At 37.6% G+C, this 23,751-nt stretch overlaps 1 protein-coding gene across 12 annotated transcripts in view; it reads right to left on the bottom strand.

Annotated features, from left to right (window-relative positions):
- LOC118349920 (uncharacterized) overlaps positions 1–23,751 on the bottom strand; it is a 586,341-nt gene that overhangs the window by 6,477 nt on the left and 556,113 nt on the right. For 8 of the 12 annotated variants that reach the window (XR_007408488.1, XR_007408489.1, XR_007408491.1 and 5 more), the window contains one exon: positions 8,390–8,450. Coding sequence is in view for 1 of the 12 variants with exons in the window: in XM_049106059.1 (XP_048962016.1) it covers positions 8,390–8,450 (61 nt within the window). In the remaining 11 variants the exon portion in view is untranslated. Of the gene's footprint in view, positions 1–4,481; positions 4,633–8,389; positions 8,451–23,751 lie in introns of all 12 variants that reach the window. The other 4 variants (XR_007408490.1, XR_007408493.1, XR_007408494.1 and 1 more) reach the window with 1 other exon arrangement.

Genomic DNA, 23,751 nt, shown 5'->3' with positions numbered 1-23,751 from the left:
GGAAATGGACTGAATGTGTGAGGAATTTCATATGAAATCCAGCTGGAGAGTCTGACCATACAAAGGGAGAGGAGAGTCTTAATATTTCTGAGGAATGGTGATGGAAGAGATGTGGTCCCAATGGCGCTATGAGAGACAGCCATGCCCCAACCCAGGATGGGGCTAATGGTGTAGTCTACCATTAGGCAGCAGGATGAAGGAGTGCTTCTATCCATGGCCATTCTTCCATGACAGAGTGAGATCTCCAATGTGGCCAGTAGTTTCCAAAAGATGGTGCCCAGGACAGCGATACCAATGGCACAGCTGTGGAGGACCAACACAGGGCCATTCTAAGCAGCGAAAGCTGCTCTTAGTGGATAAATGTGTGCAGGCCCCCTCTTAGACCTATTTCTGAGTAGAAAATTCTTGGAAAAGGAGGAAAGGAGCTCGAGTTCCATCGAAAAAGCAAAATGGTGAGCATGAGTGATGGAATGACTATTTGGGTCTAGAGTCATATTTTATGACCATTTTATACCTCCTCATCTGTCAGGTGGGTGGTCTTGGAAACATCAGTTACAACTTGATTTTAAAGAAATATTAAATACAGATGTTCTCCCATTTTACTGCCTGTAAATTTTACAAACAGGTAATTGTAGAATTTAATATGTAAAACTGCCTTACTCAGAGGATTATTTTATAATGATTAGAAACTAAATGATCTTTAAAGAAATTTTGCCAAAACACTGTCAGCACTCCATTGTATCTATAGTCTACAAATACTCCAGTTGTCTGTTTTTAATAGAATCAAAAAGGCAACAAGTCCACACTAATATAATGAGTTGAAGTGAAAAGTTTAGCTAATTACTCTGTTGTACAATTCCTATAAAAACAAAGAAAAATATTATAGGTTTGTGGATAGGGGGGCATTTGCTTTCGTTTTATCCCACAGGACTGGCAAAGCTTTTTTTTTTTTTTTTTTTTTTTTGGCAAAGCTCTTTGACTGTTGGGTTTTGTGTCCCTATTGTCTGTACCACATCATAGATCATAGTCCTTTAAATCTGGGGCTTGTATGTTCCAGGAGATGCACATTGGGCCCTCTCCTGGCACTGGTGTATGATATAACTTTTCAAACATCTCCAACTTTTTGTTTAGAGAGGGAGGCGCACTCCCCACTTACAGAATGGGAAGCTTCCCTGTCACAGGGAACCCCAGCATCAGCAGGTACTGTTCAAATAAAGCTGAAAAGAAAGCCAAAAAGAGGATTGACTCTCAGCACTCTCCTCAGAGGAAGAGGTGCATGTTCGGCTTTCTTGTTATTGGCATATAATTAATACCTGGCCATGGCACATTTATAGTAACACGCAGAAGGGCATGGTGGAGGAGGGTGAGAGCTCAGGCCTTGTGGTCACGGGTGAAGGCACAAGGGAGGGAGGCTAGATGTGCTTCGGACTCTACTTGGGAGAATTTCCCTTTGTTTCCAATTCATGGCCGCCTTTAGTCATGACATAGCATAAATAGAAGACGGAGCTTTAAAGAAATAAATAAAGAAGGCAGGATGGTTTTGTTTCTGCAAATGCCTTGAACAAAGCATGTGTTTCTGTTTAATACTGGATAAGCTCCAATTGATGTCTAGATCCTTGTCAAAATGTTTACTTTTCTGTGGGATTTTTTTTTCCAGTGGGGCATTATGAAGCCATGGCTACAGCGCTGGACTTCAAAGTTGCAGCCAGCCTCCCGCAAAAACTATTGTTGGACCTGCTTCCCCATCTCCATTCAAATTCAATCTTACTTTCAAAAAAAAAAATCATCTGGGGCTTGCAAAAGATCAATCTTGGTACAGAACCAGAAGAAACTGATGAAGAGTTGAAGGAAATTCACCAAAGCAACCTACTAAGATAATAAATATTGAAAACACAAAATGTTTGCTTTCGTTGGGATACTCTGCATGATATTTTTGTGTCATGTGAAACAACAAAAATAACGTGTTTTATTTTTAAGCAGTTGTGAATGACTGCCTTGAGTATGCACAACCCCTACAGAGGGAAGATTGAAAATTTAAAAAAAAAACAAAAAGCAAAAAACAAACAAACAAAAAAAAACCTGTCGCCCTATGCTACCTTGGTTATTTTATTCAGCTCCACAGGCCTATAGAAGGTAAAATACATAAACCATGAATTATAAACATGTCAAGACAATAAATGAACAAACCTGAACAGTTTTATCTTACATTTTAGAAAACTCAACCTTTCATAAAACCCACACATTATGATGTGAGAGATGATAGAACAATTAAACAAAGGAGGGGGGAAATGAGCCTGTAGATAACAGTTATTTAATTATGAAGATAAAAGAATTTTGTAAAAAGCAGAGAAAACTAGAGTCTCTGAGAGTCACTGTAAAAGGATCTAATTTCTCCCTTTCCAATCTTCGAAATCCTTTAGATCAATTTCTTTCGACTTCTGGGTAAAATACCCACTTTTCCATTCCCCAGCAGAACGCTGAAATTGGATCCCAAAGTTCTGGGCTGTGGTCTTGCCCCTCTCCCTTCTTTTGACTTGAGGTTTATGAGTTAGTGTTTGATGCTTTCAAAATCATCCCCAAAGGTAGTGGCTTAAAACAACAATCGACTATTAATTTCTGATTCTGAGGGTTGTCTGGCTGGTTCTACCCCCTTGGCTGTCTTGCTGGAGCTGTAGATGGAGGCTGACCTCATCCACATATCTGAGGCCTCAGCCCAGCCCAGAAGAGGCCCATCCAGAAGACACCCAGTAGCACAGATTCCCAGCAGGAGGAAATAGAAAGACGATTGCACAAGCACCCGTCAAGCTTCTGTTTGTACCCCATTTGCTATTGTTCCATTAGCCAAAAACAATATGAGTTAGAGCAGGTGTAGACAACATAAGGGAGTAGATACAGGGACATATGAACCGTCTGAGGAGGATTAGTGTAACAATCTGTCACTCTAGGCTAGGCAGGTCACCTGTCTGAGATTCATTTTCTTCACCTCTGACTTGGAAAAAAAATGTAATAATTTGCACTACTTGAAAAAAAACTGTTTGGAGCATTAAATGAGAAAATATAAATGGAAACTTCTGAAAAATGAAGAGAACTCTATAATTGCAAAATATTTTTGATAGAGAAATCTGTATTGTTCTAGGGAGTCACCTCCCCTCCCCCACTAAGCATGTTTTTAAGTTTTTACATATGCTCCAATCACTTCTAAATAAATTCACTTCAATACAAGATAATTTAAACCTTTTTTTTTTTTTTTGGTACAGTAAAACAAAATCACTACTTTAAAAAAAAAAAGATTTTATTCTTAAATGATTTCTATACCCAATGTGGGGCTCAAGCTCACAACCCCAAGATCAAGAGTTGCACACTGTATCGACTGAGCCAGCTGAGTGCCCCCAAATCACTACTTTTTTTTTTAACAGAATGTTTAACGTTGAATTCAGTCACCAGAGTTATCCTCAGCAGAAAATCTGATGTCATGTAATTTAATGTTTACAGAACTAAGACTTTGTCCACACCATGCCAAAATATCTGGTCAATTTGACAAAGTTGGTTGTTATAAAACATCTGGATATTTCATCTACCTAACACTAATGATTATGAACCTCTACTGATCAATTGGACTGTTTTATTTCGTTTTGTTTTTTTATAGGGTGCTACAGCTGCCTGCTTAATAGCTTTCATTATTCTAGAATATGCTCTGAGATTAAAATGTCTTTTACTGAGAAAAGGGATTTTTATCTGCCACACCCAATGAATCTCTTCTAGATTAAATTTCCTCTAGCAAAATGAATGAATTATACTTAGAACAAACAAGAGACTAAATAAAACAAACAGTATTCTGAGTTAGAGCTGTCCTAGAAAGGTGGGGTTTTTCTCTTCCTCTTCCTCTCCTATATTTAAATCCTATGAAATGAGAGCTTGCTTGAAGCATCATAGTAATATTCCATTAGCATAATCACCTTAAATGAATAAGAAATGAGCCATAATAGCAATGCTGATTAGTCCCAACTAGAGTTTAGAACTCTCATTTCATAATTTGGTCCCCAAGTTCAAGAGAGAAATAAGAGGTTTGACATGATTTTTATATTTGGGGTTTTAATTTTTTTTAACTTTTACTTACCCAGATGTCACTAATTTTAATTTATTCATGCCCACTATCTCTAGGAAGTTGAAGCTGTATAGAATAAGCTTTGTGTGGAGTGCATGGGTGGTTCAGTTGGTGAAGCGTTTGCCTTGGCCTCAGGTCATGATCTCGGGGTCCTGGGATTAAGCCATGCATCAGGTTCCCTGCTCAGTGGGGAGTCTGCTTCTCCCTCTCCTTCTGCTTCCTGCTCCTTCTGCTCCTCCTGCTTGGGCTCCTTCTCTCTCTCTCAAATAAATAAAATTTTTGTGTATCCTGGTCCTTAATATTCTACTGTGTAAACTGCATTAAAGGTAACACATATGGTGACTGTTCATTAACGGAAAACTGGAGCAGTTCTCACCTTAGCGCCCAGTGCTGTCCAGTGCAGCCAACTTCATATCCATGTTTGTTCTTCCTTTTTCCCTTCAGTCCCTGCTTGACCCATTTCTCTTCACCTTTTTTTTTTTTTTCTCTTTTATTTCCCGATGGTGTCATTGGCTGCCACAGGATTTCTTAGCAAACATATTGGTTTGTTATAAATTTGAGTCATGTTCTATGATGATGTACTTTGAGATAACACACAGCGTTATATTGGTTTCAGGTATATAACGTGGTCACTCAACACACCCCTACATCACCTGGTGCTCATCACCACAAGATTCCTCCTTATTCCCCATCACCTATTTCTCCCATCCCTCCACCCAACTCCCCTCTGGTGACCATGAGTGCGTTCTCTAGAAATAAGACTCTGTTTCTTGGTTTGTTTCTCTCTTTCTTTTTCCTTTCCTGGTTTGTTTCTTAAATTCCAAATATGAATGAAATAATATGGTATTTGTCTTTTTCTGATCGACCTATTTAAAAGAAAACACTCTTGAAATATGATTATCCTATAGCTATATAGCTCTTCACCTACAACTTTCTACCTTGATAGAGAGTTTTAGCTAGGTATTTGCTGGGCCTCACTCATGGGTATGAGTGAATATTTAGGAACTATAGAGGCACCTGGATGGTTCAGTGGTTGAGTGTCTACTTTTGGCTCAGGTCATGATCCCGGGGTTCTGGGATTAAACCTCAAGAGAGGAAAATCTAGAGTGTGGGCCACAGGTTAGGCTTCCCCTATTGCTTTCACCTGGCTCCCGCACAGAACGTGGAGTGAACCTACAGAGTTTATCATTTTGCCCAAACCTGCAGTGACCTTTTGGGTTTAACGTCTTTACCTATGTTCTCCTCCAAATCTGGATTTTTCTCTCCCCTTTTCACTCCTAGACAAGTCTGCAAAAGATCCAATTACACTTCTTTTATGAAAAGTCTCATAACTTCTCTAGACAGATTGTATTCTCCTTTGGGTTACTAAAGTGTGTTTTACTAATACTTACTACAGAAATTAACACATCTGACTATAATCACTTATTCACATATTTGCCTTCTTCTCATGAAAAATAAGGCCTGCAAAACTTATTCAAAAGATGATGCTTCATAAATATTTAAGAAATGTGTAGAATTAAATGCACTAAACACATAGTTTACTTATACACTGGTTATCAAGCTCATTTCTCATTCTAAAATTCTTTAGGCTATGTCTTAGTATAATATTATATTTTTATTAATGTAAAGCAATAGAATGATAAATTCAAAATTAGTTATTTTCCAAATGTAGATAATTCCAAAAATTCTATCTATAAAAACAAATGTTTGATGTATGATGTAGTCTTTAATATAAGTTGTTGATTAGGGGAACCTGCTGATTTCAGCTCAGGTCATGATCTCAGGGTCATGAGTTGGAGCCCCATGTCAGCTCTGTCCTAGGCATGGAGCCTGCTTAAGAGCCTCTCTCTCTCTCTCTCTCCCCCCCTCTCTCCTCTCCCTCTGCCCTTCCCTCCCCACACTCCCTCAAAAAACAAAAGCAAAAAAATTGTTGATATACTTGGCATGGTTTTAAATGGAGAGAGATGCCCATAATTAAAAATATAACCAAGGAAATATATCATATTCATATATTGGATATATCCATTAAATCAGCTGTTTCTAAGTGCATTCAGGTCAAACTAGAATGTCCCATCCTAGAGAAATAAATTCAGATTGCTCTAGTTACTGTAACTTGCCCCTCTGCCATGCATAGAAATGGGAAATATTATCAGAGGAATCTCATGAAGGTCAGGATAGTCAAGAAACTTGCCCAAAGTCATTATGGGAGTGGAACTATGACAGTCTTGGAGGCAGAAAGATTAAAATTTGGGTGCCACTGAAATATGCATGGTAAATAGGCAACTGAAGTCATAGAGGAAATGCTGGTGGGTGAGCAGCTGGTCAGTTGGAAAGGCAGAAGAACATTGAAAGAGCTGGACAAACAAGAGCTGGTGCAGGAGATGGAGAAGATGGCATGAGAAAAGTTGGAGAAGAAACAAGATCCGTCGGGGTGACTGAGTGGTTCAGTAGTTTAAGAGTCTGCCTTCAGCTCAGGTCATGATCCCAAGGTCTTGGGATTGAGCCCTGTGTTGAGCCCTCAGCTCAGTGAGGAGTCTGTTTCTCTATCTGACCCTCCTCCTGCTCCTGCTCTCATTCTCTTTCTCTCTCTCTCTCTCTCTCTCTCAAATAAATAAATAAAAATCTTAAGAAAAAAGAAACAAACAAACAAACTAGTAATAATGTTCCAGAGACCAAGAGGGAAGAATTGCATGAAGGCAGCTCAATATTACCGGACCTTATACACACATCTCACCATTGACTACAAGGAGGTCCTGATGTGCATTTAGAAAGTCTCCGTCAGTCATTCACAACCAGGCTAAAGCCAGATCTGGTGAGCTGGTGAATAAATGGAAGGTGATGATGTAGGAGCAAAGAAAGAGGAATCTTTCAGAAGGCACAGAAAGGAAAGGCAAACACAAGACAGAAGTTTGAAAGATAAGGGAGGTCCAAAGTTGTTCTTAATGGTGAGTACTTTCCACTGTCATGGAAGTGGAAAATAGTCAAATTCAGCAATTTCAAACATGGTGTAGTTTTATTTGCTAAAGCTATCAGCTTCCTAAATTTATACAGCAAAATCTAGGTAGTTCCAAACTCTTCATACTCAATGTTTGGTCAGCTCCATTAGCATTTCCTGAGAAGGAGTTAAAACTAAAAAATCTCAGACCCTACCCCAGAATCTTTTAACAAAAACTGCCAGCGATTTAAATGCATTTTAAAGTTTAAAAACCATGAATCCAGATTCTACTATCGATAAACCAAGAGAAATCTTATCCACTAAAGTATAGTTTAAAACTGTTTTGATTTACTCTGTATACATACCAGAGTCACATCTAATTTATTTGTAAATATCAGCATTGCTCTTTTTCAAATCCAATAATTAACTAGTTTCAAGTTATACTGTCTATCTCAAATAATGAATATTTTACTCTTAAATTGGAATGCAATCACATCCATGCGTACAGATTGTATAGATTCACTTGGGTGTGGACCTCCCTGCAGTGTGCAGTGTTTGTTTTGGGGTTTTTTTAGCTTTCTCTAATTCAAGCCATTATCCACTTTCCAAAGGCGAATATTTTATGGATTTCTCTGAATAATGATGCTTATTTTCCTCAAACCTGTTCCAGCTTATGTCATAGACACATTGCAGCAGAATAAATAAAGGGCTTCATGGGGTTCATTTTATATGGGATGTAGCAGTAGTAATAATAGCAAGGAAGGGGAAATGATCCGAGGACCAGAGAGAGGATTCCATAAAAGGAAATCACACACAGAAACAATCCTTGTCTGCATGATTCCAATATATACAAATTTCAGCTATCATGGTTTAGTGAAATACCACCAGTGTCTAACAACAGGGTTCAAATTTCAGTTACTGCAATATATCAAATGTGAGTAATCACTTGAAATATAAACTTTACTGTTAGCTCTTCAATCCACAAATCTCTATGTAAAAAAAATAGATGTGCATCCTTTTCAGTGACCAACCATGGCACTTCTGTCAAAGCCTGTTGGTGATTGATCACTGTACATCTGTTATTCTGTGCATGTACAGACAAAAAAGCAGGCCGTTCCATTGCTCCCTTGTCTCCCAGTGAAAATCCCACAAAACATTCTACAAAAAAAAGATAATCAAGAGGGAAATGGCCAAAAAAGATGAAAGTTGAGCAAAGAAATGAAAAGCACCGACACTGGAAGTTAAATTGGAATCTTTCATGCATGGCTGACCACAGGAGCATTGACCCTGTTACCACTTCAGAGATTCTGGACATCTGACCAATAAAAACATAGTGAAAGAGGACTTACCAACAAACATGAGGAAACTAGTTGTGATGAAAGGATCGAGTTGTCTTAGAGGAAGTGATATCTGTAAAATATAAATTTCACATTAAAAGAATAATCGGTGATACTTCATGACACTGAAAGCACAAAGCATGAAATGTCAGAAGGTGATCTGAATTTAGAAGAAGTAAGGCAATTTGCCATGACCACGAAGGCATTCATTCCATAAGTTACATGATGAGCAGAAGGCAGATGTGGTTCAAACTCCTCTTGACAAGTTTTTATAAAGGAACAAAGCTCTTTAATTCTCAAAATATGTTTCAAATGATAAAACACTAAATAGAGTTTTACTGCTTTTTTCATTTCCCTATACATTTATGAGTGAAAGTAAGAGAGTTTTTAATGTTTTAGCAAAAACTTGTAAAGGTCACTGATGAAACATAATTTTTCCTCTTGATGATTAAAATTGCTTTTTCAGTTTGTGAAGCCATCTTTACAATCGCACACTACTGTGTAGAGGATTGTCTGTAGAGATGATAGATAGATAGATAGATAGATAGATAGATAGATAGGTAGATGTAGAGGTAGAAGTAGAGATTATAGATAGAGATATCTAGAGAAAAGAAAATGGCCAAAATGAATTCGGACATAGTGTAACTCCTTCAACTATCTTTTTTTGGGGTAAGTGCCAACCAAGGTCATTAAAGAGAAGTATGCTTGCATATATGCAAGATACCCAATTATGATATTAACATGTATAAAACTTGTAGATTTGGGCGGGGGGCGTCCAGCTGGCTCAGCCAATGGAACATGTGACTTTATCTTGGGGTTGTGTGTTCAAGCCCCATGGTGGATGTAGAGATTTCTTAAAAATAAAATCTAGAAAAACAAAACAAAACAAAACAAAACAAAACCACCAAAAAACAAATTTAAAAAACTGCAAATTTTGGGTTTCAGACTGGATAAAAAAGCAAGACCCATCTATTTGCTGTCTACAAAAGACTCTTTTTAGACATAAGGACACCTACAGCCTGAAAATAAAAGGTTGGAGAACCATGTACCATTCAAATGGTCCTCAAAAGAAAACAGGGGTAGCCATCCTTATATCAAATAAACTAAAGTTTATCCCGAAGACTGTAGTGAGAGATGAAGAAGGACACTATATCATACTTAAAGGATCTATCCAACAAGAGGACTTAACAATCCTCAATATATATGCCCCGAATGTGGGAGCTACCAAGCATATCAATTGATAACCAAAGTTAAGAAATATTTAGATAACAATAGACTTATACTTGGTGACTTGAATGTAGCGCTTTCTGCAATCTACAGGTCTTCTAAGCACAACATCTCCAAAGAAACAAGATCTTTAAATGATACACTGGACCAGATGGATTTCACAGATATTTACAGAACATTACATCCAAACGCAACTGAATACACATTCTTCTCAAGTGCACATGGAACTTTCTCCAGAATAGACCACATACTGGGTCACAAATCAGGTCTTAACTGATACCAAAAGATTGGGATTGTACCCGGCGTATTTTCAGACCATAATGCTTTGAAATTAGAACTAAATCACAAGAAGAAGTTTGGAAGGATTTCAAGCACGTGGAGTGTAAGGACCAACCTGCTAAAAGATGAAAGGGTCAACCAGGGAATTAGAGAAGAATTAAAAAGATTCATGGAAACTAATGAGAATGAAGATACAACCATTCAAAATCTTTGGGATACAGCAAAAGCAGTCCTGAGGGGGAAATACATCGCAATACAAGCATCCATCCAAAAACTGGAAAGGACTCAAATACAAAAGCTAACGTTGCACCTAAAGGAGCTGGAGAAAAAACAGCAAATAGATCCTACACCCAGCAGAATAAGAGAGTTAATAAAGATTTAAGCAGAACTTATGAAATAGAGACCAGAAGAACTGTGGAACAGATCAACAAAACCAGGAGTTGGTTCTTTGAAAGAATTAATAAGATAGATAAACCATTAGCCAGCCTTATTAAAAAGAAGAGAGAGAAGACTCAAATTAATAAAATCATGAATGAGAAAGGAGAGATCACTACCAACACCAAGGAAATACAAACTATTTTAAAAACATATTATGAGCAGCTATACGCCAATAAGTTAGGCAATCTAGAAGAAATGTGCACATTTCTGGAAAACCACAAACTACCAAAACTGGAACAGGAAGAAATAGAAAACCCGAACAGGACAATAACCAGGGAGGAAATTGAAGCAGTCATCAAAAACCTCCCAAGACATAAAAGTCCAGGGCCAGATGGCTTCCCAGGGGAATTCTATCAAACGTTTAAAAAAGAAACCATACCTATTCTACTAAAGCTGTTCAGAAAGATAGAAAGAGATGGAATACTTCCAAACTCGTTCTATGAGGCCAGTATCACCTTAATTCTGAAACCAAAGACCCCACCAAAAAGGAGAATTATAGACCAATATCCCTGATGAACATGGATGCAAAAATTCTCAACAAGATACTAGCCAATAGGATCCAACAATACATTAAGAAGATTATTCACCATGACCAAGTGGGCTTTATCCCTGGGATGCAAGGCTGGTTCAACACTTGTAAAACAATCAATGTGATTCATCATATCAGCAAGAGAAAAAACAAGAACTATATGATCCTCTCAATAGATGCGGAGAAAGCATTTGACAAAATACAGCATCCATTCCTGATCAAAACTCTTCAGAGTGTAGGGATAGAGGGAAAATTCCTCAGCATCTTAAAAGCCATCTACAAAAAGCCCACAGCAAATATCATTCTCAATGGGGAAGCACTGGGAGCCTTTCCCCTAAGATCAGGAACAAGACAGGGATGTCCACTCTCACCACTGCTATTCAACATAGTACTAGAAGTTCTAGCCTCAGCAATCAGACAACAAAAAGACATTAAAGGCATTCAAATTGGCAAAGAAGAAGTCAAACTCTCCCTCTTTGCAGATGACATGATACTATACATAGAAAACCCAAAAGACTCCACCCCAAGATTGCTAGAACTCATACAGCAATTTGGCAGTGTGGCAGGATACAAAATCAGTGCCCAGAAGTCAGTGGCATTTCTATACACTAACAATGAGACTGAAGAAAGAAAAATTAAGGACTCAATCCCATTTACAATTGCACCCAAAAGCATAAGATACCTAGGAATAAACCTCACCAAAGAGGTAAAGGATCTATACCCTAAAAACTACAGAACACTTCTGAAAGAAATTGAGGAAGACACAAAGAGATGGAAAAATATTCCATGCTTATGGATTGGAAGAATTAATATTGTGAAAATGTCAATGTTACCCAGGGCAATTTACACGTTTAATGCAATCCCTATAAAATACCATGGACTTTCTTCAGAGAGTTGGAACAAATTATTTTAAGATTTGTGTGGAATCAGAAAAGACCCCGAATAGCCAGGGGAATATTAAAAAAGAAAACCATAGCTGGGGGCATCACAATGCCAGATTTCAGGTTGTACTACAAAGCTGTGGTCATCAAGACAGTGTGGTCCTGGCACAAAAACAGACACATAGATCAATGGAACAGAGTAGAGAATCTAGAAGTGAACCCTCAACTTTATGGTCAACTAATATTCAACAAAGGAGGAAAGACTATCCACTGGAAGAAAGACAGTCTCTTCAATAAATGGTGCTGGGAAAATTGGACATCCACATGCAAAAGAATGAAACTAGACCACTCTCTTACACCATACACAAAGATAAACTCAAAATGGATGAAAGATCTAAATGTGAGACAAGATTCCATCAAAATCCTAGAAGAGAACACAGGCAACACCCTTTTTGAACTTGGCCACAGTAACTTCTTGCAAGATACATCCATGAAGGCAAGGGAAACAAAAGCAAAAATGAACTATTGGGACTTCATCAAGATAAGAAGCTTTTGCACAGCAAAAGAAACAGTCAACAAAACTAAAGACAACCTACAGAATGGGAGAAGATATTTGCAAATGACCTATTAGATAAAGGGCTAGTTTCCAAGATCTATAAAGAATTTATTAAACTCAACAGCAAAGAAACAAACAATCCAATCATGAAATGGGCAAAAGACATGAACAGAAATCTCACAGAGGAAGACATAGACATGGCCAACAAGCACATGAGAAAATGCTCTGCATCACTTGCCATCAGGGAAATACAAATCAAAACCACAATGAGATACCACCTCACACCAGTGAGAATGGGGAACATTAACAAGGCAGGAAACCACAAATGTTGGAGAGGATGTGGAGAAAGGGGAACCTTCTTGCACTGTTGGTGGGAATGTGAACTGGTGCAGCCACTCTGGAAAAGTGTGTGGAGGTTCCTCAAACAGTTAAAAATAGACCTGCCCTACGACCCAGCAATTGCACTGTTGGGGATTTACCCCAAAGATACAGATGCAGTGAAACGCCAGTACACCTGCACCCCGATGTTTCTAGCAGCAATGTCCACAATAGCCAAACTGTGGAAGGAGCCTCGGTGTCCATTGAAAGATGAATGGATAAAGAAGATGTGGTCTATGTATACAATGGAATATTCCTCAGCCATTAGAAACGACAAATACCCACCATTTGCTTCGACGTGGATGGAACTGGAGGGTATTATGCTGAGTGAAATAAGTCAATCTGAAAAGTACAAACATTATATGGTCTCATTCATTTGGGGAATATAAAAAATAGTGAAAGGGAATAAAGGGGAAAGGAGAAAAAATGAGTGGGAAATATCAGAAAGGGAGACAGAACATGAGAGACTCCTAACTCTGGGAAATGTAGAAAGGGAGGTGGGCAGGGGGTGGAGGTGACTGGGTGATGGGCACTGAGGGGGGCAGTTGATGGGATGAGCACTGGGTGTTATGCTATGTGTTGGCAAATTGAACACCAATAAAAAATAAAAATAAATAAAAATAAAACTGCAAATTTTGAGTATGGATTTATCTTTTAACTTGGAAAGTGATTTATAAGGGACAATTCCTGCCAGTAACTCTTTGTTTATGACAAGGGAGACCTCCTTTGCAAGTGTACTTCACTACATGTAATAAGCATATCCAAATTTTATATGCATTCTAGTCTTCTAAATTAAATCATACTCAGGCTCACAAGAGAAAACCTGCAGGAACAGAGTACAACTGTTTTACCTATAAAGTTGAAAGCCCACTTAAAAATACATAATCTTTTTATATAAATTTCCCATAGACCTATAATATCTTATATAAAGTAAGTAAAAATGATGTTGGTCTTATTAACTGTTCTTAATCTGCAAGGACCAAAGTGTTAAAATGTATAAGAACATGAAAATAAAGATATTACTTTGTTTTCAGAGATTGTCAAAACAATAGTATATGTACTCTAAAGATGAAGAAATGCAATTTAACAATGAACAAAATTATTCTTAACCATTAGTTACTTTTCTATTTTTTAAAAGATTTTATTTGTTTATTTGAGAGGGAGAGAGAGAAAGAGCACGAGTAGAGGGAGGGGCAAGCAGACTTCCCACTAAGCAGGAAGCCTGGCGAGGGGGTCAGTCTCAGGACCCTAGAATCATGACCTGAGCCAAACACAGATGCTTAACCAATTGAGCCAACCAGTAACTCATTAGTTACTTTTCCATATAAAATTCATATTTTGTTTAATTTTTATTTATTTATGATAGTCACAGAGAGAGAGAGAGAGGCAGAGACATAGGCAGAGGGAGAAGCAGGCTCCATGCACCAGGAGATTCGATCCCGGGTCTCCAGGATCGCGCCCTGGGCCAAAGGCAGGCGCTAAACTGCTGCGCCACCCAGGGATCCCCATATTTATTTTGCAGAGTTTCTATCAAAAAGCCTTGCATCTAGGTGGGCCATATGGGTAGTTCTCACCAACTGAATATGAGGGAAAATTTATTTCATCACTTTCAGGTCAAGGTGGTGAAGAGGCCAGGGCAACTGAACCCTTCCAGCAGCTGGAAGCAGGACTTCAAGGATTTGCAGCATAACAAAATCACAAAAGGGAAGAGCCTAGGATCTTCATCACAAAGAGAAAAGCTGCCTGACAACTGGGAACACCCATATTAGCATATAAATGACCAAGAAATATTCATCACTTTCTTACACCATACACACAAAAAAATCCAAAATGGATTGAAGACCTAAATACCATAAAAATCCTAGAAGAGAACAAAAGTGGTAACTCTTTGAGATTGGCCAACCATAAAATTTTTCTAGATAGGTCTCCTAAGGCAAGGGAAACAAAAGCAAAAATAAACTACTGGGACTACATCAAAACAAAAAACTTCTGCACAGTGACGAAAACAATAAAGAAAACTCAAAGGCAATCTGCAAAATGGGAGAAGATATTTATAAATGACATCTCCGATAAAGAGTATCCAAAATAATATAAACTTATAAAACTCTATACCCCAAAACTAAATAATTCAATTTAAAAACGGGCAGAAGACATAAACAGACATTTCTCAAAAGACATACATATGTCCAAAAGACACAGAAAAGACGCTCAACATCACTCATCATCAGAGAAATGCAGATCAAAACTACAATAACATATCACCTCATACTGTCACATTGGCTAAAATCCACAACCCAAGAAACAACAGGTGTTGGCAAGGATGTGGAGGAAAAGAAACCTTCATTCACTGCTGGTGGGAATGCATACCGGTGCAACCACTGTGGAAAACAGTATGGAGGTTCCTCAAAAAAGTTAATAGAGCTACCCCATGACTCAGCAATTGCGCTACTGGGTATTTACCCAAAGAATACAAAAACACTAATTTAAAGGCATAGATGCACCCCTTTACTTATAGCAGCATTATCTACAAGAGCCAAGATATGGAAGCAGCCCAAGTGTCCATCAATTGATGAATGGATGAAGAAGAAATGGTATACATATACACTGGAATACTATTCAGCTAAAAATAGAATGAAATCTTGCCTTTTGCCATGATGTGGATGGAGCTAGAGAGTATAATGCTAAGCAGAGTCAGTCCAAGAAAGACAAATATCACAGGATTTCACTATATGTGGCATTTAAGAAACAAAACAAATGCGCAAAGCAGAAGAGAGAGAGGGAGACAAATCAAGAAACCAACTTCTAACTACAGAGAACAACTAACTGGTGGATTTCAGAGGAGAGGAGGAGGGGGGTGGGTGAAATAGGGGAAGGGGATTAAGAAAATACTTATAGTGCAGAGCACTGAGTAATGGATAGAATTGTTGAATCATGACATTGTACTTCTAAAAGTTACATAACACTGCATGTTAACTAACTAGAATTAAAATAAAAACTTAAGAAGCTGAAAAAAAATTCTCATCATAACTAAAATGGTCGGGTTTGTTTCTTATTATGTCTAATAGTATCTATATAAGAATACTGTTTTTCGGGTATCATAACCACATACTTTCTAATGCAGTGCTATACCATATAATGTTCTATAACAACAGAAATATTTCTGTACCATCCAATATGGCAGCCACAAAATACCTGTGGACTTTGAAGAAATAAACTTATTTATTTAACTTTAATTAAATTTAAATGTAACGACCATGTGTGGTTAATGACTACCATACCGGGAAACTCAGTTCCCATCTTTAGTAAGATCATTTCAACTTTCAACAGGATACAAGACAGTTTTCCACATACTCTGTGTTCCTGAACCTTGAAACGTCGACAAAAGTAAAGGTGAATTTTGGTTAATTATATTTTTTTTCTAAAAAGAAAAAGGATAATTAACAACTATCTAGATCTCTTGTCTCCAAAACATATTTTATTTTTCCTTCAGAAGCACATTTAAGGGTAATGTTTACTGTTGATCACCACTGGGGCAGAGGGCAGGAGGTTTGTCAGAAAAGTCCAGAGAATCATATTCTTAGCTACACAGGGTCAATTGTTGCCTGTTGGATAAATACTGCAAACTATACATATCCTCTTCCTTTTCCCTCATGTCAATAAAATTTCTCAGGCCACCAAGTTATCCAGAGCTACATGGACATAGATTCTATGTCAATAAATATAAGTGAAATATGAATATGAGGGTTCATAGAAATGCATATGGTCATAGCCTCTCTTTACTTTTTACAGTATTTCCATAACCACCTGGAGTACCTGCATGATCCTGAGGTATAAACTTGGGAAAACTCCACCCGCTACACACCCTTCGCAGTGAACTCATTGTTGATAGCAGTGTAATTTATGTAATTCACTCTTCTCCACTGTTTGCTTGACCACTAGATATGTCACTCTCACCCATGCCCCAAAGTCCAGTGCAATGGCAAGCACCATTTGCACCTCGTCTGAGTCCTACGGCATGAAACACTTTCTGCACTCTGGCAAAGATGATTAGTATAGAGAGAAAACTGGAGTAAAGCAAATCAAATTTTCCTAAAGACAAAGTATAAAGTAGTTTTTTAATCAAAGGGCAAAGCAATGAGTAAATTCTGTTGATTTAAATGCTTTGCAATTGCTTAATATTTTTCTCTTGGCAATTTTACATGTTTAAAAAGAACATTTATTTTGAAAAATTAGTATTTATCACTGTTTGTAAAGATACAGAACAAACTAATCTAACTGAGATACTATCCAAAGAGGGAAAACAGAAAACAAAACAAAACAAAAAACAGATGAGGCTCTTGTCAATTTTTAATTGGCAAAGCAAAGAGCATCACACTAATAAAATTTAATTAAATCATTAAATATTTAAAATGAATTTCTAACTCTAGTTTATGGAATGAATTCCCTTTTATGTATCTGAAGCCCCATTATGAAGTCTATACATAAAGCAAAATCAAATGTAAAACCAAATAATTTAATGTATTCATCCCAATCAAGAATTCCATTTCATTTATCCTTCCAAATTCTAAATCACCTCAAGAACACTACATGACCATTTATATTTCCTTCACATCAGGAAATACATAACAAAACACTGTTACAAATACATTGCCCATGAAGTAGCCATACCTTACAAAATATAACTCATTCATTTTACATGTTTCATATCATTTCAATAATAATGTATAATAACATTGTCCAATTCACAGTGAATGTCAAATTTCTGGTAGAAGATATATATTTTTTTTACTAACTTCATTTTTTTCATATAACTTACAACCAACCATCTATACATATGTATGTCTTCAATGTCCTTCAGACAAGCATTTCTTATACTGAGGAGTAGGTATTCACCTTGTAAGACAGAATCAGATTCATAACTACTTTCTCTGGTAAAGACCCATTATATCAACTAATTATTACATAGATTTGAATATGCCTATTAGATAACCACATCTCTTTTAGAATACTATATATAGTAAAAGCTTAACATAGTGATGCTAGGCTACCAATGTAGTAAATACCTATAAATACACAAATACATTACAAAAATCATAAGTACCCTCCCCTGGCAAGCAAGGTAGAAGAGAACACTCATTTGTTGGCATGTATACTGAAACTCACATTAAGGTGGCTTTAGCAGGAACTAGAGCCCATGCTAGACCCAGAACATTGATAAGTATGGAGATCATTTCCCCCTCTGAAATTTTCAGGCTCCCTCTGAATGACAGAAGTGCTTCAGACTCCTTAGTGTAGCACCAGACATCCAAGCCATCTGCTTCCAAGCCATGGACCTCCCTTCTCTTTGCTCTGCCCACCAGTGATCTCTCAGCATCCCATCTGTGTACCAAATCACAAACTGTACTCATTTTTTTTTCTGCCTCTTCCTTAGAGTCATCCAAATCTTCCAATTCTACCAAAACATCTTTGAACTTCTCCCCACGATCTCCCTTTCATGACTCCCTCAGTCCAGCCTCCATGACCTTCTGCACTTGCTTGGCAAGTGGCTTCCTGGTTTCTCCCTGGGCTTCCCTTTTGTGCACTGCACTATGTATGTTTTAAAACCACTTAAGAGCTTATTTGAATCTTTTCTTTTCTCAATCTCAATACTTTTGTAGGTTCTCATGCAGAGAAAGCAAAGGAAATCTTTGTGAGGAGGAAGACTGTCTAAGGGCATTGAAGTCTGTTTCAGGGAAATAATCTTACAAACACACCACTTAGAGCAGCTGCTTCACCTTAAAGTGAACAAACAACAACAACAACAACCCTATACACAGTTTTATTCTCTTTTTTCTTACTCTTGGCAGACATGATAGTTATACCTGAGGCAATGGTAGCTTAAGATTTTGGGTTTACAGACAAAAACTTCATAGTTTATAGCTACTATGTTAGATTGTTGTTTCCCCAACAGATATATTAGGGAAAATATCTGTTGCTTTCATATTCTCACTAAAAATTTTCTCATTCTACATCTCCTTCAAAGCTCACCAGGACCACTCCTTAAGGATATAATCTAAATTTGTTCACCTGTCATGCAAGTCCTTTGCAATCTGATCTGACACTATCTGACACACCTCAACCACAGACCCCATGCTGCAGGCAAAATGGACTGTTATGAGTGTTCAGCGTTCTGCTGCTGTCTGGACAAGCTGATGCACTCTCATCCATGTTTTTGACCTGCCATTCTGTGAATTCTAAAACTGGAGTTATTCAGGCATTTGTCAGATCCTACTTCTAGGAAATAAGGAGACGTGCTTAAGGCCTTGGGATTAAATTTTAAAACCAAACAGATCTGCAAAATAAAGAAGCATTGTCAGATGATAGGAAAAAAAAGTCAAGAGGGAAAGTTATGAAATGATGAAACATTCAAGTGTGTCATTTAAAAACTTTAAGGGGACTTTGTATTCTCCAGTTTTATAAACTGAAAGCATTGATTTGAAATGTACATTATTATCTGTTTGTCTCTTAAACAACTGTATTGAGTTTTACAAAGAAATAATGGCCTTAGTATTTGCTACAAATGATAAGATTTTTTTTTCTAGTTTTCTTAAATCATTCTTCTTTTGTCTATATAAGGCAATTTTATTGTGGTAAAGACAACATTTATAATTTATAAACATGATATAAGTTTATTGTCCAAGGTTAACCACTTCAACAAATAATCATTATTTTTATTGTCTAAGGATACCATTTCAATAAAGTATATTCTTTAAACATATATAGATAAGGAGTTTTTAAAAAGTCTGTACTCTCTTCTTTGGTCTTTTAATTGAGTACATTGAAACAAACTGTTAAAATGTTTTCCAGAAATATGTTTTTTTCAATAAAAACCCTCTTGTGCTACTTCCTGATATTATAACATGGAAGATGGGGCTTTTGCTTCTTAATTATGCGTGGCTTTCTATATATTTTAGTGAGACTCCAACAACCTATCTACCTCCTGAGGGAAAAACAAAACAAAACTTCTATCCCAATATGGCTGAGGTGGAAGGGGATGAGTTTGACAGGCCTATCGAAGAATAATGCTAAAAATAATTAAGTACTTAAAATGAATCAGACTAAAGAAAAAGGAGGGGGCTACATATATCACTTTGTATATGTTATTATTTGGTCTTCTAGAAAACAAATTCGGGAAACTGAGTTGGTGATAAAATTGTTTTTATAATTCAATATAGAGTTAAAAATAATTTAGCTGAAACTATGGAAGCTTACCATATATTTGTCGGACTTAATGGATATATTTCAAATGATGCTATTAAACAAAAAAGAGGGGCAGCTGGGTGGCTCAGTGCATTGAACATCCAGTTCTTGGTTTCTGCTCAGGTCATGATCTCAGGGTCATGGAGTCAAGCCCCATGTTGGGCTGCACACTCAATGCAGAGGCTGCTTGGGATTCTCTCTCTCTCTCTCTCCTTCTCCTCATCCTCCCAGCGCCCATGCATGCTCTCTCTTCCTCTCTCCCTCTCACTAAAATAAATAAAACCTTAAACTGAAAAGAATGTCAGATACAAAGTCAGATGTATCAGGCTCTTCACCCATGCCACATTGTCCAACCTCCATGCATTAACTCACCTCCAGGGAGCTGTGATGGCCTGCAGAGGGCCCTCCAGCGTGACTAGTCAGCAAAAGGGGCACCAGTAACTACATTATAGAGGAGAACAGACAGCATGCCAACAACTGGAGAGTTAACTAGATGGGGTCACTTATGTGGATATTCATGTGTGTCACTGGGCAGGAAAGACACTGCAGAGGACATTGGGTTTCAAAGGATCCTAAAGCAGCCCCCTCCAAATCTAAAATCATCTGTCATCACTAAGAAGATATTCTTTAAAGCTTTTTTCTTGTCATATGTCCTGTTTCCTCAAGATTATAGAGCTGGTAGAAACTGGTAGAAAACATACTTTCCACTTATTTACTTCACGTGGAGTGAATATGGTGCTGTTGTATCATGAAAAGGTATTTACAATATATATTTAAACATAATAAATTAATTAATGTATTACAGCATGAGTGATGCCCAAAATGTCTACACTAGGACATGGTCCTGGCCATGATCTATTTGCTTACTGTCATCCAAAGGCTGACCTCAGGTACCCCAAATTCATTTTGCTTTTAAGATGTCCTGGAATGGTTTGGGAAAGTTCAAGGCACTGTCCCATTTGCAATTAAATCTAAGCTGACCATTAGGATTTAGTTAAAACGCTGGCTCTGATTTCATAAAGTGCCCACTCTGATCTGTAGCCCCAAAGCCTTTAGTCAGGAATGGATGACTTACAGATAACGCATCCACCTTGGGTTCAAAATAAATTTGCAACCCACACGGCACTTACAGAGCCATGGCAGAAAGTACGCTATCTAATTAAGATCTAAAGAATGCTCAGGAATCCAGTGGTGGCTTTTCTTACCACTCCAGCCCAAGCATTTCAGGCCTTCTGTTTCCAATGGTGGTAGTAAGCAATAAGGAGTTGCCCCTGATAGAGTAGCATGCAAGCTCCTCATTTGTAAATCCATGGGAGAGTATATTGAGAGCAGTCGCCTACAGTGGCAGCCATAAAAGAAGATGAGAAATGAAGTATTTTATTGCTCCAATGATCCTTTTCCCTATCAGCTCACACACCCAACTTATTTTTCTGCCTTTTCTTGTCAGATTTCCACCAGTGCCAGACCTGGTGGAAATAAACAAAACAACAGTTGTCAATTGTGGATAGCACTTATTTGATTTTTGCTATGAATAAAATAATTTTTTCTACCAAACAAATTAATACTGTCAAGAATCTGCAGGCAATAGATACACAGTTGGGAGTTTGTTTCAGGCAACTGGGATTCACCACTTAGAATTTTCAATTTGCTTTTACCAAAAAATAGTTTCATTTTTTGAGAACTGACTTGTGAAACATACCAAGAGTCTCTGTAAAGAGCATCACATACCGCATTTTTATTTATTTGAAAACAAACAGAAACTCTTGAGAGTTTAGTGAAAATGTCACTTCCAGTGTTTTTTTTCCTCTAAAGAATATTCCTTTTAGTTCTAAAATTGCAAAAGATATAAATTAGTAAAAGAAACAAATATTACAAAGCTGTTTTGTCTTAGAGAATCTCACAGAGTGTATCAAAAGGTCAATATTTCATTGTTAATACTCAAAACCATCTTCACTTTTCAGCTGACCTACAATAGACATTTTTCTTTCATATTCATGAGTCATTTGAAACATTTCTGTATTTCTAAATGCCTACCTCTGAAGTCACTACCTAAGAAATGATGTCATTGGAGTCAAGGAGAGGCTGACACCAGCTATAAACTCATGCAACCATATTAGTCCATTTTATAAGCAGGGTGTCATGGTTAGGTTGAAAATTCCTAACTCTTAAACAACAAACCAACCTTCAAAGATTTTTACTGTGACTATTACACAGTAGACACTACAAATGCTACATCACAGCTGTAAATTACCTTGGGAAATTAATTTGAGCATCATGAAAACATCCATGGAAAGTCACAAATGAATGCAGGTAACAGGAAAAGAATAAACTCCAATAATATTCAAGTTGAAGGTCTCCATAGCTATTTTTTTTTCAAACTTTCACCAATAAGAAAGGCAGGTTCATTGGATTCCAGAAAGCCTCTCTGTCCCTGAATCTCCTTCCAGAGTAGAACTGGCACCAGTCAGAAGTAGGTGACTGCCAGGCAGCAGCTACCAAATATCAATTACTCATTAAAATTTAAAACAGACTTAAATGCCTACCGCTCACTATTAACCAGCAGTAGAAGTGTTTCTATATCTTCAATTATTCTCCTTTTCAAGATGCGTAAAAAAAATGAGGTCTGAAAGAGGAACCAGGGGAAGTTTCTACATCCTCCTTAATCATTAGTCTCAGGCAATCTGTAATTTTTGTAAACTGCTAACAACCAAGAGGTATTTATAAATATTGGTAGAGAGAAGCTAACCAAAAGCCAGGGCCAACATTTGCACTTCTATTACTCAACACCGGTTGGACTGGGAATCAAACTTCACAGATCAACTAACTACTGACAAACATAAACCAGCTTCACCTTCCACATGCCAATTGCTTGTCAACAGAATAATTTGTCCTCTTTCTTTTACAACATAAACAAACACGGCTACACAGCAGCAACTGATCTCTTCGTGGTACTGTGTATGCAAAAGTAAACACCCGAGCAATATTGCGATTTAAAAGTAATCTCTCTGGGAAAGCTTTACTTCAGAAAGACTATGAGATGATAAGAAATTTATAAGCAGGGATTCCTGGGTGGCACAGCGGTTTGGCGCCTGCCTTGGGCCCAGGGCGTGATCCTGGAGTCCCGGGATCGAATCCCACGTCGGGCTCCCGGTGCATGGAGCCTGCTTCTCCCTCTGCCTATGTCTCTGCCTCTCTCTCTCTCTCTCTGTGTGTGACTATCATAAATAAATAAATAAATAAATAAATAAATAAATAAATAAATATTTATAAGCATTGTATGATCACAGGAGGGTTATAATTATGAAACTTTTTCAAAACATGTGGGTATATCGCCAGTTGCCAAAATACCATAATCTGTAACAATCTTTTCAAAACACATTTTAAAGTACATATCCCAGGGATGCCTGGTGACTTGATGGTTGAGCATCTGCTTTCAGGTCAGGGCATGATCCCGGGGTCCTGGGATCGAGTTCCGCATTGGGCTCCCTGCAGGGAGCTTGCTTCTTCCTCTGCCTGTGTTTCTGCCTCTCTCTTTCTCTCTCATGAAAAGGAAAAGAAAAGAAAGGATAAAAGAAAAAAGAAGAAAGAAGAACGAACGAACATATTCGTTGTCACAAAGAACTTAGAACTTTTCAATATCTAAAATTATAGCTATCAGTTCAAGGACCTGAGGAAGTCTGGTGTGGCTGTCCTGGAAGAGAAGGGAGACGATGCGGCACAGGTGGGTCCAGGGAAAAGTCCAGACCTGGGAGATCCATTGGCAGTGACACAGGATTGTAGACTTCATTCTCTGGACAAAGGGAGGCCTTCCAAGGGTCACAAGAGTGGAGATGTAATTACTTTATAT

Source organism: Canis lupus, chromosome 35 (genome assembly GCF_003254725.2).
Source record: "Canis lupus dingo isolate Sandy chromosome 35, ASM325472v2, whole genome shotgun sequence".
Classification (NCBI taxonomy): Eukaryota; Metazoa; Chordata; class Mammalia; order Carnivora; family Canidae; genus Canis; species Canis lupus.
This window is presented reverse-complemented; position numbering and strand designations above follow the sequence as displayed.